Genomic DNA, 18,835 nt, shown 5'->3' with positions numbered 1-18,835 from the left:
TAAAGTCATACAGAAGAGATTGAAGACCCGGCATGAGACAAAAGTAATGAGAGAGGGAAGATTTTATAATTTTGCACTTCGAGAGTAGAGCTGACATTTGGACTTTATTCTCAAAATTGTATTTCAACGTTTTTCTACATTTCGATTTTTTTCTCGACATTCCGACTTTCATTTCAGCTTTATTCTCAAAACTGTAGTTGAACTTTTTCTTGACATTTAGTCTTTTTTCGACTTCTTTCCCCATCAACTTTCAACTTTTTTTTTTTGACATCAAGTCTTTTTTTTAAGATTTAAACTTTTTCTCAAAGTGCATAATGCAAAATAATCTTCCCCTCATTATTTATTTCTCATGTCTTATCCTCTTCTTTAAGTTTTTAATAAACATTTGTGAAGTTTTCATTTTCTTTGTCAGATCTTTGTGACCTGTTAGTTAACCACGCACAGTATGAACACAAACATATCAGAGACATGTTACTCAGCTGAGGCAACAGGACGAACAACACACGTGTAACATGTAGGGCTGAAACATAACGTTAGATTTTTATTAATTCAAGCAAACTGTTACGTCAACAGTTACATAAGTTACATGGTTTACAGTTTTCATTTAATCTTTTTTTTTTTTTTTTAAACCAGCCCCCCCCCCCCAAACATAGAAACAGCAAATCCATACAAGCGCAGGCAAGTAAGTAGTAACAGCACAATACATTCATCAACTCAACAATACGTTTTTGTAGGAACAATAAGGCAAGTAGAAGAAAGAACAAACAGAAAAGGATGGCAGACATTTTCTTAGAAATGAGCCAAAAACAAGGCATAATGTATCCTTCTCTTTGGAAGGCAGCAACACACAGAATGGTTTCTCTTGAATCAAAGCTGCTGCTGGAGACCGAACGAGTTAAGGCTTCTCGTTAGCTGCGGGTACAAAGTAAAAACACATCAGAAGGAAGAGCTGCCTTCAGTGGTGGTAAGTGGTTCGTACCTGGTGTTTCTCAGACTCTCATTATCACAGGTACCTTTTCAATTTTCAACTTTTTTTTTTTTCTTCTTCCACACACTGAATATTCATCAGGGACAAAAAGAGAGGCAGGAAATCTGATGTACAGCTTCAGAATTAAATCACTTCCAGAGTCCGTATCTGTGGCCCAAAAATTAGAAATTATAATAACTCAGTGTTCTAAAAAAAAAAACTATGGCTCCTGAGAACCTACACAGACTGAAAAGCCCAATCTCTCAGAATACACTTCCCTGGGGTTAATTTAGACGTAAGTGGATGGATATGTACGCATGGCTTAAGCAGCCATATTCTTCCCCGTCGTCATTTTCAACCATTCAGCAATCCGTCACAATCTTTTGCTTGTTCTAAGTGGTAAAATAAGTCCTGCTAAGAGAGGAAACTAAAAGACAACCCAGCTGGAGTGAGTGTGGTCATGTGGTGGTCAGTATCAGAAACTACTGGCCTGTTAAACCCCCAAATATCTCTGCAGAAAAAAAGGTAAATAAAAAAAGACTAAATAAAAACAGGGTTCATTCAATGCCAAGGTTCAGCCACCAGATGGCGAAACAGCGCTGCAAAAATAGGGATAAATGCAACATGCCTTCATTGTTTTCCTTTCCTTTTGTGTTTTTTTTTTTTTTTTTTACACATTAGACTCACAGATAAGAAACAAAAACAAGTGGTTCTTCAAAAAAGTTATCTTCATGTATAACAACAGTAAACATGGAGGACTTCACAAGAAATCCAGCGAAAAAACTAAAAAGTCATGTGTGAGTGCAGAAAAGAACGGGGCGAAAACTTTGCATTGAACAACTAGGGAGACGGACGAGGGGGCGACGTGGAGATTCTCCTCCCATCACGAACCACAACGAGACAGAGATAAAAAAAAAAGAAGCTCGACAGAGGGAGGGGGGGGGGGGGGGGGGGTGAAGTCGGGCAAAGACATCGTGTCGCCTCCTTTCCAGAGAACAGAGGAGTCTTTGATGGCGAGGTGTGGAGGAGTGAAGGTTCGAGGGGGCTGGGCACCTGAACGAGTTTGTCCTCTCGTCTCCAACACCGTTTTCTTTGAAATCCTTATCTGTCTGTTACAGCCATCACTCCATCCAGTCTCCCTCGTCAAACTCGGACTCATCCTCAGAGTCAGAGTACTCCACAGCGATGCGGCGTGACAGGATGGTGGCCACGTCGTTGCCCACGCGCTCATGCTTAGCCTCCTGCTCTCGCTGCTCCTCCACTTTCCGCAGCTGTATGCCTGGAGGCAGAGAAAGGAGTTAATGATGATGTCATGTGATGTCTTTTAATTGCTTATTATGTTGGAGCAGCATCATTAACGCTTGTATATTTATTTTATATAATAGAAAATATAAAAGATTTTGCATAGCTTCAAGAAATTGGAGCAATCACAGTTTTGCAAAAACATATCAGAATTGGTAATAGGAAGGTAATAGTGGTATAATATTGACATTTTTCATTTATTTCTGGTATTCTGGTAAAGCTCAACCCACCTTTTCTGATAGCCTCCAGCAGGACACTGCGTGCGTCGCTGATTGGTGGCAGATTGGCTGGGTGATGCCTCTTGCTCCCCATATCGTGCATGGTGTGGGGTAGAGGGGAGGCCATGGCTCCTGCTGAGGGGAAGGCGGGCACAGGTGGAGGGCCTGACGGACAGGGCTCGGAGCCCCGTGCTCCTGGGAGAGGAAGAGGAGGAGGCGGCGGCGGAGGGGGCAGGGAGGTGCCGTCCGACTGGGTCCCCGAGCCCGTAGGATGCCCCCTGTCCAGGACCTGTTGGAGACGAGCGGGGGAAGAGGAGTGGAGGGGAGGTGCCACGGGTGGAGGGGCTGGATGGAGCACGCCCGGGGCGATCTGGAGAGGGGCGGGGGGAGGCGGGATGGCTGGAGGTTGCTGCTGGACTGGTAGAGGGGGTATGGGAGGAGGAGGGGTGCCCCGCAGGCCTGAGGAGGGTAACGGGGGAGGCGGAGGGGGGAGAGGGGGTGGAGGTGGAGGGGGAGTGTTGGAGTTGAAGCCTGCTGTCCGGGCTGGAGACTGAGGTCTGCTGTCGGAAAAACCTGAACCAGAACTGGAGAGAAAGAGACAAAGTTCAATTAATATGAAAATGAAATGAAAGAAGATTTCATATAATTCATTATAGAGTATGTTGTATCTATATGTCTTTCTCCATGGGTCATCACTGATGTAGATATCAAAGGCATATTTAAGGACCCTTTTATAACATCATTATCTAAAAAAGGAGTTAGACTGAAACACTGCAGTCACGAACAGACGACTTCTTCAACCTACTTCGAGGAAATGTTCCCTTAATTAGCAACCTAGCGACAGCAGCTAGAATCTGACTGTTACTATTCAATTGTTATTAAATTGTCCATTCCCTGATGTCACTGATGTAAAGGGATATGGTTTGTTTTGCCCCATTTTGGCTCACAAATATAAAAATAAATGCATGTCCTACTTTAGTTAACAAATTAAAAAAAGGGGTTTAGGTGTTTGGATGGTGGACCTGCAGGGGTCTTTAACTCTCCAAGTCGGTCACCCAAATCAAACCGGGGAGGACTTGTACGTGTCAGAGAGGAGAACTGACAGCACCGAGCGTTGAGATCTTACTGTCACTCATACAAGAACAGATGATGGAAGCTGAAGCGATGTGGGTGGATCGAGCTGCTAACGGGACATTGCGACACAAAGACAGACATGCTCACAATCAATTTGCTTCCCACAGAGAAAATTGCTGCAGACAAAAAGCACAGCAAGAGAGAGAGAGAGAGAGAGAGAGAGAGAGAGAAGAGGGAGAGGGAAATAACATGCTGAGTGTTTCCTCTAAGCACACTTGAGGCTGTATCTGAACTAATATCTACTTAATGCGTAAAATCGGGAGGAGGTAAAATCACATACATGATGATAGAAGCTTGTAAAAGGAAGGAACAGCAAAACACGACAACGAAAGGTCAGAAAAAGTCAACAAAAAAAATCGCAGACAGGGATGGAAAGAGTAAAAAGAGGAGATAGCTGATAGGACTTTGGCAAAAATCAATGTGATATTTCTCTGGTGCAGCCACAGCCTTAATCATTCCCTTTGATCTCTCCATCCCTTCAAACTGTGACATATGCAGCAGAAGGGCGCAGCTGAAAAACAACCTTTAATGCGCTCAGTGGCCCGAACACTTTATTGATCCCGCCCTCCCTTTCAGCCAATTTTCTTTTTTTTTTTCTCCTCACTTTTTCTTTGGTCAACAAAAAAAAACCTCCATCTTTCCCTCCATCTGTCCCTCCAGCCATCCCTTCTCTGTGTTTTTTTTGTTCCTGCTGAGCTCTAACAGAGTGAATAATCCTCATCCTCTCAACTGGAATTAACGTGAAAAAAACGAGGAAAAGTAATAGATTGCCACTCAGCGAAATATACGATTTTAAATGAAAATGCAGAACCCAGAAGAAAAGGAAAACTGAAGGTTATAAAAGGGGAACTGGGTGTCGTCTCCCACCTGATCACAGAGGGTGGCTTGATCTCTCCCAGTGAGTGCATGAGAGGTGGAGGCGGTGGAGGGCCGTCGGGCCTTGAATACATTCTGTCTCCGGTTCGGTTCAGCAGCTCGTTCATCTGGGTGTAGGGCAGCGCAGCCAGAGAGAAAGGCCCGTCCAAATGCTCCATGTACAGAGGAGCCCTGAAGAGAGACACAGTCCGTTTTTTTCACCTGTTCAGGTCCCATATCAAATATCCCTGTCTGATTTCTGTGTTAATCTGTTTATTGTTACCAGAACTTTAAAGTAGGGAGCTTGACACTTGAACAATATGAGAAGAGCTTTAAAGGCCATCATTCCAAAACGTGGTGCAACAGATTCTAGCTGTGACAAATGCACATGCTTAAAAAAACAGTAGACTTAACATTTTCTGTGAAAGGTCAAAATAAATCATCATGGCTTCTATGTGATGAAGGTCTGAATGACTGCCAGCTTGCAGGATTGTTCTGCAGTATTTTACAGTATGGGACTTTCTCAGGTCGGGGCCACAGAGTGTAGAACTCTAGAGTAATTAGTGCCCCGTAGACCCTGACAATGAAGCGATGTCTTCTTGTAATCCCTTGTTGCAATGTCTCATACTCATGTCAGTTTGTAGGTGGACTTTCCTCCTCATAAACCTCCTAGAATCACTTGGTTGAAAAAGGGAGAACTTCAGTTTTCACAAAAGCAAGATGGAAAGATGCGGAAAAAAACCAAAACATCATAAACAAATTAAGAAGAGTGAGCGAAAGAGTTTGCAGGAGTTTTGTTATTTCTCTTAACATGTAACAGAATTACAAAGATGAAAAGGTTTTTCTGCTTTATTAGTAAGTAATAATGAATAGTGAGCAGGTTGTTATCCCCGACAGGGTTGGTAAGACCCTGATGCAGACTGCCCCCCTTGAAGGGGGATTGATATGATTACGGTTTGTTCTCCTTAACAACCGTGTGCTATTAATGTGGAAGACAGTTGCTCTGCGTTATCGGCCAATCAGAATCAAGTATTTTACAGAGCTGTGAAAAAACAAACAATAACTGATAACGTATCACCTAGATTAAGGATGACGTTTTTCCTGGACAATAAAAAAAAAAGATAATGTAGTTCACATATAGTACAACTGTCACCTGCCTATTTTAATTGGATGAATTGAAACAATGTAAAGTATAAAGACTATATGGTTCATCATGCAGACTAATCATCTGTCTTTATGCAGCAGTAATGAATCCTTTGTGCCAAAAGGTAGAGTTAAAACACAACCTCTTATTTCACTTTGAACGAAGTCAACATTTTAAAAGCACTTTGAACTGCTTTATAAAAAGGTGTGATGTTTTGTCTCAGCGATTCTGCATCATTCAATCTAATCCAGAAGGTTTAGAGACAGGACCCTTAATCTGCTAACAGACATCAAACAGTATACACTCACATCCTTTCCATTTACTTTTAAGTCTTTAATTGTCTTTACAGAGAACAGATTTCATGCTGGTTATTAATGGCACTGACATATTCCAACAAAACCTTGCATTTGCATAAAATCTGTTCTTATTAATCACACTGACTGGCAGGAAAATGACTGGATATATACGGTAAGTGGCACTGGAGCTCTGAGGAGAAATAAAAGCAATCATGACTACGGGGAACGTTAATCATCGCTGTTGCAGCTAAATTAGCAAGAGCTCATTTTCTCCAGGATTCTTAACTTTTGAAAAAAATAATGAATTCTGGCAGTTTTCCACTGATATTTTTTAAGTCGACTTTATACATGTTGTTTTTTAAGGTAACAAGGATGTATGTGACATCCTGTGACAGGCTGAGAAGCACTCTTACACCATGCTTACTTTCTTCACAATAGGCTTTCACATACCTGTTGTCGTGGTAACCAGCAGATCCGTTGGCCTCCCTGTGCTTGTCTTCAGGTATGTCTTGGGCTAGCTCAGCACCCAGAGCCAGTTTCTGCCACTCCTTCTTGCGGTCGTGAGGCACCCGTGGGACCTTCTCCAGCTCCTGTGGACGGTCTATGGCCTTCATCTTTCAGAAGGAGGAAGAGGAGGGGGCGACGGTGAAGGGAGGGAACGGTAAGAGGGACGAGGTTGGAGATGGTGGGAATTAAAATGGAGGAAAAACACACATGAGGGGGGGATGGGTATAAGAGATATGGTTCTGTTACTTTTTTTTTCTTCACTTTTAATGGACAAAACAAACAGTGATTGCCTGTTTCACATGCTACCAACAGAGGTCTTAACTTCTCTCTCTCTCACACACACACACACACACACACACACACACACACACACACACACACACACACATTCAGAATTAGTTCCACGCTGAACACATGGATCTAAGTTTTCATCGTAGCAGCTACGGTAAAAAGGTGTGATTTCATTTCATCTCACACAAATGGATAAGCACTTTTTAAATCGACAGAGAACTGAAATGTCTTCCTGGAGAGAAAAATCACACCAGTAGAAAAGGAGAAAAAAAGCAGTTTAAAGACATATAAAAATCATGTTTTTGTTTGGAAAGAGGGAGTGCTTATTGACTAAATCAAATTATCATGAAAGTTTATACATTTCTACTGAACCTGGTGGCTCAGAAAGCAGTAAAAAAGGCTCTTTGTTATTTATTTAGGTACGCTGTCAATCAGCACTCCCTGCCTCCCAGACTTCCACATGACTGATTTCCAAGACATACACGGTTGTAAAGAAACATAACAGCCAGCTGCTGTAGCAGAAATCACACAAATTCAAATAAGTGACTGTATTTTCACATACCTGTCCTGGAAGGTCTAAGTACCTATAGACCTGATCATACATGCGGGGGTCCTGCAGCTAGTAGAACAAAAACAAAAACCACAGGAGAAGCACCAGAGGTGAGGGCAAAAAAAAAAAAAAAAAATTCAAGATTCAACACGGCTCAGGATACAGTGCAAACATCGCTGCACACTGACACACAGGGACAACAACACGAGTGGGCAGTGAGAGAAAGGTGAACAAAGGGGGGAAAAGGGGAAAAGAAAAGTGCTGTTAAACAGAAAATGACAACGTGCGTGACCCCAAGGGGGGTGGGGGGTGGGGGGTGGGACGTCACAATGCAGGTAGGACGCAGCAGCACAGCTAGTCCAGGGTAAACACGCATACAGACACACAAACACTACAACAACAGCAAACAGAGCGAAGGCTGAGGTGGAAAGAGAGAGAGCTCACTGGAACGGGAGGACAGACTACAAAAGGTGTCATTCTACATGTGGGGGGAAAAATACATGTAAGCCACCACCAACAATAACCACGGCAACAACAACAGCACCTTCATAGACTTAAGAATGACATGCAAAACAAACACACACACACACACACACACACACACACACACACACATGCATGAGTCAATTCAAAATTAAGATTAAAGCACAAAAACATAGACATGAAAAAGGGAGCATTTCACAATTCATCTTCATACTTATAAATATGATTAAAAAAAATACTTCTCTATCAGGTCAGTTATCCTGATCAACTTTACACATTCATAGCAGAAGATTTAACAATCCTGGCACAAACAACTCACTCAAAAGTACATTTATATTTAAAAAAGCAGTAGGCTGGAAGTAATATTAAAAAAAATAAACAAGAAAAACCTTAGCAACATCTCTGTCTGTGACAGTGCACTGAGAGCTCTCTGGTTTCACAGTGAATGTGCTGAATTCAGCAAATGTTACTGAAGTAAAAGAAAGTAGTGCTAGTTGTGTGATGACGGGGGTTCATGATGTTTGTTACTGGTGTGTGTTCAATAGTTTGTTTTTGTTACCTCCATGGCAAAGAGACTTAAGATGTATTTGGATACTAAGACAAAACTTCTCAGTAGGATCAGTTTATTGTTGGTTCAGACTTTTGAATGGATGAGCTCACAGTGGAATATCCACAGCCTTATACTGCAAGTGTTAGGATATCAAATATCAAGTACACATTCTACAGGCGGCCAACACAATTTAGAGGAATCAAACAAGTATAGCACTCCACACAGTCTGTGAGTGTGTGCATGCATGTAAGTGTGGTGGTCTCTTTCTGTCAGCGTTATTAGTCTGCAGGTGAAGAAAAGGCCTCTGAAGCATTAACTTTCAGCCAGCGACACTGTGACTCTACATTAAAACCAATACTCATTGATTTACTCTTGGAGTTGGCCTGTCTTGGGTATTCAATAACTGTGTGTGTGTGTGTGTGTGTGGGTGTGTGTGTATGTGTGTGACAGGCGTCTGATTCAACGCAGCGTGGGTTGTGGACAGCATCTTCTCTGATTTGACTAAACGGTGTTGATTCTGCCCGGCCACTGCTGCGTCCGGGCCGCTGTGAGCAAGCGTGGGAATAAATCCTAATGCTAATGCACATTGATTAGCTTCTGATTCATCATGGCCCATTACCCCTGATGAGGCACTGGCCGAGTGCTAGCCTCCAACACACACACACACACACACACACACCCTCTCCTACGCTGCCCCTGCACATTTACATATCTGGAATGACACAGTGAATATAATTTATTCCCCACACGGGACAGATATGCATCTTGACAACACTGTCTGCTGAGGCTGGAGGAGCTGCAGCAGAAGGTCAAATATTTTAACTTATCCTCTGCTGCCTTTTTCTGAACCGTGCTGAACCTCCAAGCTTCAGCTGCGCTTCCTCTCAGATCATTTGGAGGAGTCGTTTTAGTCAGACTATCCGCTGACTTCTTGGAAGGTCTGCTGTCATAGTCTCTCTTCAGAATGTGAAATAAAAACAGCATAAAGCAAAAAAAACCAAAAAAAAAAAAAAACCTGCAAAACTCAAGTGTTTATGGACTATTTTGGCTGGGTTTTGGATTGTTCATACAACAACAACAGGCAGAAAGGAGATAGCTAAAAGGGCAAGAAACACAGGGAATGTGAAGGTTTAAATACAAGCACTGAATGTGAAAGCAGTCGGAAAAAAATGCAGATTACACGAGGGTGGGAGGTTCACTGTGTGTGTATGTGAGAGAAAATGAGAAACAGTGCGACTGTGTGTGTGTGTGTGTGTGTGTGTGGGTGGGTGTGTGTTTATGTGCGCGTCCACATGCACGTGTTTGTCGCAGACGCTGTAACAAATGTAGCTAATTTCAGAGGGCTGTGTGCCTCTGCTAGCACCACATTTTTCATCTGAACGGCCCGGCGCTGGCAGAAGGACTCTCACTGTGTTTGAGTGTGTGTAATACAGCTGCTGTAAATTTATGCTACGTACAGAATGTGTGTGTAACATTCATACTCTTGTCACGTGTGTGTGCAGTTGTTGTTTGTGTGTGTGTGTGTGTGTGTGTGTGTGTGCGTGCGTGTGTGTGTGTGCCTGTGTGAATGTTGAATGTGACAGACTCAGCAGAACTGCAGCTATGTTCCTGGGTAAATAACCCCCACAGGGAGGCCCGCTGCTCGACCACCCTGCTGCTGACAATAACACACACCCCGCCACACTATACACACACACACACACACACACACACACACACACACACACTACTGCTGCTGCTGCTGATAATGACATATTGACTTTTCGGCAATTGTGCTGTAATTATCTGCAGCTACTGATTTTACTGATGAATGTAATAAAAGTAGTCATTCTATGATTAAGAAACATTAAATACATTTAGAAATAACCAGCAGCATCTACATGAGTGCGTCCAGATGCTGATATCTTACTACCTGAAAAACAAACGTGTATCGGTAGGTAATGTGATTTATATCCGTAACAATGAGGGGGGAAAGCTCAAAACTCAGACGCACAAGGCAATCAAGTCATCAAAAGAAGAATCCCATTCCAGAGAAATGTGCAGTTAGCTTAAAACCACAACCACCTTCAAAAGCACACGACTGCTCTCAATTGTCTTTTTGTTAGTTTCTACATAGCTGTGTCCCAAATTACTCCATAAATGTGTCCCCTTATACTCCACAGCTGTGTCCCATATGTCTCTTTAAAACGGATCCTTTCCATATTCCTGAGAGCATTTCATATTTCTGCAATATCTATTTATATTCTGTTATGCTACTACCTGTAAATAACTCCTACCATACATTGCCCATCTTATCTGAATGAGAGTTCCTTTTTTTATTTCTTCTTTTCTTGTTTGTAGCTGTCGATGCTTGTATGTGTGTGCACTTTAAGGTGAAGCCAAATAATTTTGTTGTACAATTGTATAATGACAATAAAGACATTCTATTCTGTTCTATTCTATTCCTATTTCTAAGGTTTAAGCACACATGCAATAATCATAATTTCACGTTTGGCCGAGACTAATGAAGAAATAAACAAACTAAACAGTCGTCTGTAGCCATTACCAGTGATATGATTTAAAGGAGTTGAGCTTCATTATTGTATTTATGTATTTTTCTTAAACTCCATTTACATTTGATGCATCTTGGAGATGTCTGCAGCTTACATAAGCCCTAACTGTCTGCATTTGAGTTTCTCTTTTCCATTCCAAAAGAATAAAGATACTCCTAATGAGAAAATGAGTGCCAACTCGTTCAGCTGTCTGATTAGAGTCTGTAGTGTATTTGGACTTGGAGAATGTAGCAATGTATCCGACTTACCCTTCTCTCTAAAATAGACTGAAGTGGCATGTAGTCTGGACTCTGAGGCTAGGATTAAAACTACTACATTAAGAATGGGGTTGACTTTAGTCCAACAGTTTTCCTCTTGTTTTGTTTTTCCAGGATGGCTGAAAAACACATTTTCAGTGTAGAGTCCCTGGAGAATATCTGGGATGCAGTCGGGGCAGGTAAACACTGCAGGCTTGTTAGTAATGGGGCTCAGTTGTCCAGAGCAAAACCAGAGGGGGAGTGAGTAGAGATAAGGGGCGTGTGAGTGAGGGAGGGCTGCAGGCTACCACCACATGGGGAGCAGATGCTCTAGTGCAGGGGAGGGGGGGGAGAGAAGGGAGAAAGTCTTACCTCTGAGGGAATGAGGAAAGGAGGAGGGGTTTCAGAGCGGACTCTTATGAGGCCATTGGGACACACAAGATAAGGCATTTCCAGCTGCACAGAGTTAGACAGAGTTAGAGCAGGATTCAGAAAGATAATTTACAGCTTGAGACCAGGACAGAGGAAAAAATAAAATAACCTGGAGCAGATGTGGGCTAACACAATCCTATTTACCATAAAACACTTACTAGCACATGTGAAGTTATTTTCCTTCTTAAGTTGTTTCCTTTCAACGCAAGCAACCTGAGGTCACACATATTAAAAGCACAGAAATTCTGCTAAAGCACATTCCGCAATGGCATACTTGAGCCAAAGCAGCCTAAAAAAAGAATACCCTGGTCATTTGTCACTTTTATCAGCTGCTCTTGCACCTGCAAAGAAAAGCTAAATAAAGCTAAATAAAGCCAACTAAAGCGAAGACAAACATTACCCTAGTAGGACACAATTAGCACACTGACTGCAAAATTCTCAATCCCTCAGGGTGCAAACACAGCATCCTGTCCAATGTCTTAGTTCATTAGGAAGCATCTGGCATGTTGCACTGTCTGAATCTAGTCTGACAACAATCCAGTTTGAATTTGTTCTTGCACATGTGAGCAACTAAAATCTGCACATTCAGCACTTATTCTCTGAATGTCAGCCTGACTAAATGGAAAGTCATTTCACTTTTTGTGCTGGATTTCACAGGAAACTTTGAGTAAAAACTTCTTCTTATCCAAATATCTTCGAAAAAAAAAAAAAAAAAAAAAAACTGGAGGTGAACTGTGCCTCATGACAGGGATGTGTGCAGCTGCTGTGGCCTTTAGCAAGGCACCAATCAGAGTGTCAGTCTCGGTCCATCCATGCGTCTCACTGCTCCGAGCAAACTGTCTCAGTCTCCTGAATGGACTGGAGAAGTTGCCATAGCAACCTTAGCAAGGGGAGGGCGGGGGGAATGTGGAAATGATTTTATGATACTTCAGGAGGGGGGGGGGGGGTCTTCCTTAAGCTTCCTGCTTATGTATGTATCTTTAGAATATGGATGAATGTAGGCAAACTGTTTTGTTGTGGCTTTTCATGTTGTCTACTGTAGATTTGGCTTAAGCAAGAAAAGGCCGATCTACAGACTCCCTGAAGCTTTGAATGAGCACATTTTAAAGTGAAGGTGTGGATTCATCTCAGGTGAAAACTCAGACTGCTGAGTGTTTTCTGAAGAGCTGAATTAGCACTGCACTGGCACGGCTTTGTGTGTCTTTGGTGAACTGAATTGATATTCTGATGAAATGTCATATGCAGGTAGACAACTTTTGATTAGAAATATTAGGTTTTTTTTTGTTATTTCTGGTGCTCTTGCTGCATTATTCTGACACACCAGCATACTTTAAAGATTGCCCTAAATCTTAGACATTCCTCATCTCAGATTGAAACTTTTTTTGTCAAAGAAATGTTGCAATTGGCCAGCAGCCATTGTGTATCATGCTCTATAAATCATTTAGTCTGACAGGAACTTTTCTGATGCATATTTTTTTATAAATAACTTGAAGATACTGTGGATAACTCAACAGTTGTGACCATCAAATGTACTTAAATTAATCAGTCTGAATGAGGCCCTGTTAACACTCATCTTCACTGATGGGGCTTAAAGGGGCTCCAAGCCCAAAAAAGTTATTTGTCATTTGATTATTTAGATTATCATGCTTAGAGGAGACGTACAACAAAACGATAGCTTGACTGTCTTCATATAAGGAACAAATCTGCACACACTAATACAAAAGACAAATAGTGTGGGTGTCCCACGAGCCAAGATAACAAGAAAAGCAACAACGTTTTTTTTCTTTCTTGGAGTGTGAACCTTAATTATCTCCTTAGAAACATTAAATCTGGTTTTATTGGCCAAAGCAAACCTGGTCTGTTCTTAAACAGCTCCCTACTGATATTCATATTCATAAAGTATCTATGGTAACGATTGCACACACACTGCTATTAATGAGGACTGTCAGCAGTCTTTTTTTTAAAGACTTGAATAAATCCAGAGGATATTTCTGTACTTCTGGGGAGATATGAAGGAAATAAAAAAAATGGTCTGAAATGTAAATGTCAATATATTCCATTATGATGATAAGGCTCTGCCTGTGCCAGTGGGTGCTATAATGAGACAGGGCTGGAAGAGGCAGAAGCAAAGGGGCGTCTCTGCGGGGCATCCAGACTCTGGAGACAAACATCAATGTAGTAAAAAACTGATCTCAATACTATCTTTCTCCTCTCTTGCATACTCAGTCTCTCCCTGGCTCTTTGCGTTTTCTTCTTCCTCAAGAGTCCTTGAGCTTCTCTCGCCATCTCTCTCTGACTGCTTCAGCACATAGTCTGCTGCTAATCCACTGAGGGTGCGGCTAACACGGGAGCTAATGAGATTAGGACACTGAAGGCTTCTCTTCCCTTCTCTTTGCCCTGTGATGCTCTTCATTTATCACTGGCTGCTAATCTCTGTGTGTGTGTGTGTGTGTGTGTGTGTGTGTGTGTGTGTGTTTGTGTGTGTGCGCGTGTAACAGAGTGTGTGTAGATCTGTTTTTTTGACTTTAACTTTCTGAATATGACTTTAAGTTAAGGAGGATTTCTAGATGTTACGTCTATTTAAGGAAAATGTAATTACAATGTAGATATCCTGGTTTTAAACATTCAGCTGTTACCTTTTTACTGTTTTTTTGATTTTCCATCACCAAATTCACATTTTGACTCTGCCATGAATTAATGAAATGTTACATGATGTTTCGCACTGTGCGGAACATTTTTTACTTTTCCCTTTTATTGAGTTTCTCTGATTCCCTAAAACTCCACGGGGGAAAAGACATTCAGAATTTCAAACTCAAAAAGAGAGTTCAGGTAAAATTAAAGTCTATACCACTAAAAGCAAAATACAGTGGTCTAAAAAAGAGATATTACAAGTTATTTGACTTGTAATGGAACAACCGTCTGAAGGATTTCTGTTTAACATGGCAGCCTCCCTCGTTACAGCTCCTGTCGAGCCATTCATTATGGTCCATCAACCCCTGGGCTTCAATATTTGATTTGCTGTCTTTCCTCTCTGGCGTGGGAGAAACTTTGAACTGAACCATGAACTGTGTCTCTCTGCTCTCTAGCTAAAGTCGATTTGTGTTGCTGCTCACTGGAAGCCATCCAAACCTTGTTTTCATGCCACAGAGCATTCAAGGAATGGGGAATTTAGAAAACATAAAAAAGTGGGCCACAAAAAGCTATAAGACCTGATCTCTATTTATCAAACAAGTAACACTACTTTGATATGACTTGTCCTTCGATTAAAAGTCTTCAACAATAAATCTTCTTGTTTTCATTCTGTCTCCCCTTCTACAGTTTGTTGTATTGAAATGTGATCTCTCATCTAATTTGACCATCATACAGAATAAAAAAAATATATTAAAAAAGTAGAGAAATCAACAGGAATACTTAATGTTTTCAGAATTGTTGTGATTATCATTTTGTTTTCACATGAATTATTCAGGCGAAGCATGCTTATAAACTCAACTTTTGATGAACCTTCATCTGCTAGCTTGTGTCTGTAATGCTTCCATTGCAATCAATGTTTATTCAATTATTGTCAATGTAATTTAAAAAAAATGTGCGCCACATCTAATAAAGAATCAGATATCTTCAAATGTTCTTATTAGTATCGACATTTCAAAAGAATCAACCAATCCTCGATCAACATTTAAGAGGAAAGATAACGTCACTGACTGACAGGTGGCTCGGCCTGTCAGGTCCTGGTCACCAAAGCTGCATGGTGAATCATGATTGATTACAAAAAAAAATTTGGGTGGCCCCCCCCATTGTAATGTATTTTGGTAGTTACTGATAGTTGTCAGAAATAACCACCATTGGAGTAGACTTAGCTCAATATGTTTATTAACCTTTCATTTTTCTATCTTTTCTATTTTTTACATGTTTTTTTCCTTATGAAGAAATCACCTTCTGTGTGTTTTTGTGGAATGTTTTAATTGTTTGTGAGTTTATATATGAACTCGTGCTGTGACAGCAAAATAAGAAAGATGTGTGTTTAATTTGACTACACATGTATGCTGATCGTGTTATGAGCTGAACAAAACAAAAAAGACTATAACTGTTATTGATATCAACAAACAAACACACACTCACACACTTTATGAACACCATGACAGAGAGACACCTTAACATGATGTGGCAGAATCACTCAATAAGCTAAGTGTTAAATCCATCAACAATTGACACGCTAAATTGACCTCTTCTGAGGTCATACACACGTACGCTCGTGTGTATTTGTGTTCATAACTCATTTTCCATCCCTCAATCTCCTAACAGCAGATTCTCCACGCTCACACAGACACACACACACACACACACTGTATTTACTCTGATCCTCATTCAGACCGTTTATTCACCGGGATGGTTACACAGACCAACAACTATGTGTCAGTAATTCCTCTAATCCATCCTGCGCCCCCTGTGAACGTCCTGTAGGCCTTTGCATGGGGTCTGCGGAGCTGCTAGTGGTGAGGAGGGAAATGAACACGGCTTTACAAGCTGAGGCCACCCGGGGCTTTAATTAGATGAAATCATAGGAATGGGCTCGTGCTACGAGTGGTCATCAGCGTAACCCTCCGAGAAGCAATACAGACTGTGTACTTATGCAAACGAGCTATGTGTTTCATCTGACACACATATATCAATGTAAAGTATGTTCATTAACACTACTTTAAACTAGATGCATTTTTGCTTCAGAAAATGTATCAGATATCTTTTTTTTTTTTTTTTAACTTTCTCTGCTCTGCTTCTTGTCTGAACTCAAACTCTGTCCTCTCATGCATCATTCCCACAATCATTACAAACCTCATAACCAACAAATTATATCCTCTTCCTCTCTCACATGAGCCCTCGGCCGAAAATCACTCTCATTATTCCTCAATGACGAGGCTTTAATAAGCTTTGATTGACTGTGAGGAGGCAAACAGAGGAAACTGTGTCACTTCCCACGCATGGAAATGCAAGCTGGTGCTGATTAGAGCTCCTGGAGGGGAGGGTGGGGAAACCCCTCGATCCTGAGCAAAAGATAGTGGAAAGGGTCTTTCTTTGGTGGTAAAGAGCTCTTATTTAATTTGCGTCTTAGTTTTTGTCTTAGTGCCTAAAAAATTCAACTTCAGAGTGTGAGTGAGTGAACAGAGCTTTCTCGTGAGGTTATTTTTGTGTTTGTATGTGACGCTGCGTGTGGGGGGGCAAGTGAAAAGCAGATGCTCCCATTAATTAACAGACGTAATGATGACACAAGAAAGGGGCTGACTGGAGGAAGGGCTGATTAATCTCGGAGTGGTGGCTAATTAATGCATTAGACCACATGGTATGAAGCCAGGCTGGTGAATCAGCTTGTCAGTCTACTCAAGCAGCACACATCAATATGGATCTGTGCAACAATACAGGAAGAGTCTCCCTCGAAGTCTTCCTACTCACTGACCTCAGTGTCATTCTGTTGTACAAACTAAAGAATCAGCGCTTTCCTCGATTTCGGGATGAAAAGGAGGTGAAATGTCCTTTGCACTCTCAGTGTCCTGTCCTTGTGCTGTAATTGTTCAGACATACCTTCTGTTTCCGCCTCTCCTTCCTTTTGTCCTCTGTGTCCTGCAGCATCTTCTCTCTCCACAGGTCGAAGAAGTAGGACGGATTGGTGTAGAACTTCAGACCCTCCTTCCCATCGTCCCTGCAAGTTAAAAAAAAAGAAGCAAAAAAATATACATTGTTACATTTCGGCTGATATGCAGGAGAATAACAGCAGTCTAAAGAAAAAAAAACATGTTAGGAATATTCTGATTTGCTTGTAAAGCCGCCTTGCTGTATTTTGTCTTTTTTCAAGGCCATTTCTAAATGACTTTCTTTTTAGTTATTTTCTTATGACTGATCAGTTTGTGCCAAATGTAGAGAGGCTCTCAGATGCTCACCTCCAATTAAATTCTCGTTTCCCAAATAATTGAAGACATATTTACAGCTTCAAAATTCAAAATTTGAATTAAAATTCATTGAGGGTGTGAGAACTGTCATAGGTGAACTTGTTGTAGTTCCTGGTTCCTTGGTTAAAAAATGGAGAGAAAGCTTCTCAAACGGTTCCCTCAAAAGTGTTTATTGGGCCTCAGGAACACATCCAACAGAGTTATGAAGTATAAAAACTGATTGTGAGGCCCCCTTTCCCCTTAGTCTGTAACTTCTCAGTAACTTCTTTGGTTTTACCCAATGGCAAGGCAATGCCATTGGCAGTCTGGTAACTAACAATCAGAGAAATTGTGTTTTGGATTGACGTGAAATTCCCCTAAGTCAATCTTCAGTCCAAATGTTATATTTCGTTTTTTTTCTTTAAATGCAAGCTGTGCATATAAAGACATTGATTTAAACTACAGCTCTAAAGATGCAGTCAATGCGTTTAAAACAGTTTTACATGGTGCACTGCCTGTAACAAAGTCAGGACTAGAGAAACTTGCATCCGTTCAATATTACATTTGGATAAATACATTTTGGATGAATGGAACAACTACAGTGTCATTAGTTTTTCTCAGCAGCCACAACAAAGCTTAATGAATTTACTAGTCTGACATGCGCCTTGGACTGGCTTTTCTCCATGGCGAGAGAAGCCGTACCTCGTGGGTTTTGTAGTATGCTGTCTGCCAGACTGACAGACTGACAGACTTAACGTAATCATTCAAAAACAAAGTTATAAGAAGTATGTACACGTATTCTAATATGCAATTACTGCAGCCCACATGTGTACAACATCGACTCCAGCAGTTACTCTTCAAAAATGCATGTAAAAGAATATTGATACACAATCAAACAACCCTTGTCTTTAAACATTCTGCATACTAAGAAAGGCTGCTCAAATCAACACAGTGAGGTTTTTGGACTGTCAGTCCGTTACAGAATAATCCTGAGCAGGTGCTTCAGCTAAACAGGAATACATATAAATATTTAGTGTATCACAATCATTCAGTGGTCTTAATCTGAACTTGTGTAGCTGCCTTTACCCAGCTGTGATGAAGCTCGGGGAGGCAATGATTAGATGATGGTACGAAGAAAAAAACAAATAGTGAACATGAAGGAGAAAAGCTTCAAAAGCCAAGAGAGGAATATTTAATGGTATACAACACAACATAGGAAAGAAAATAGAAACAGGGTAAGGCAAGACTGGAGAGAGTTACTGTTTGTTAGTGTGTTTGTGAGTTTGTGTGTGTGTGTGTGTGTGTGTGTGTGTGTGTGTGTGTGTGTGTGTGTGTGTGTGTGTGTGTGTGTTTTAACGGAGGGTTTGAGTGAATCATTATGCATGCTATTCCCTCTGTGTAAC

The 18,835-nt window shown here is 41.2% G+C and overlaps 1 protein-coding gene across 4 annotated transcripts in view; it reads right to left on the bottom strand.

Moving 5' to 3' along the window:
• Positions 1-1,614: 1,614 nt before the first annotated feature.
• Positions 1,615-18,835, bottom strand: part of wasf1 (WASP family member 1) — a 57,915-nt gene continuing 40,694 nt past the window's right edge. For 2 of the 4 annotated variants that reach the window (XM_065964002.1, XM_065964001.1), the window contains 7 exons: positions 17,089-17,206; positions 11,458-11,541; positions 7,277-7,333; positions 6,367-6,530; positions 4,489-4,668; positions 2,500-3,071; positions 1,615-2,246 (listed from right to left, as the gene is read on the bottom strand). In XM_065964002.1, coding sequence (XP_065820074.1) covers positions 2,089-2,246; positions 2,500-3,071; positions 4,489-4,668; positions 6,367-6,530; positions 7,277-7,333; positions 11,458-11,541; positions 17,089-17,206 — 1,333 coding nt within the window. In that variant the 3' untranslated portion in view covers positions 1,615-2,088. The remainder of the gene's footprint in view (positions 2,247-2,499; positions 3,072-4,488; positions 4,669-6,366; positions 6,531-7,276; positions 7,334-11,457; positions 11,542-17,088; positions 17,207-18,835) is intronic. The other 2 variants (XM_065964003.1, XM_029277148.2) reach the window with 2 other exon arrangements.

The sequence above is a fragment of the Labrus bergylta genome, chromosome 15 (assembly GCF_963930695.1).
Source record: "Labrus bergylta chromosome 15, fLabBer1.1, whole genome shotgun sequence".
NCBI lineage: Eukaryota > Metazoa > Chordata > Actinopteri > Labriformes > Labridae > Labrus > Labrus bergylta.
Note: the sequence above shows the minus strand (reverse complement) of the source record. Positions and strands in the feature narration are given on the sequence as shown.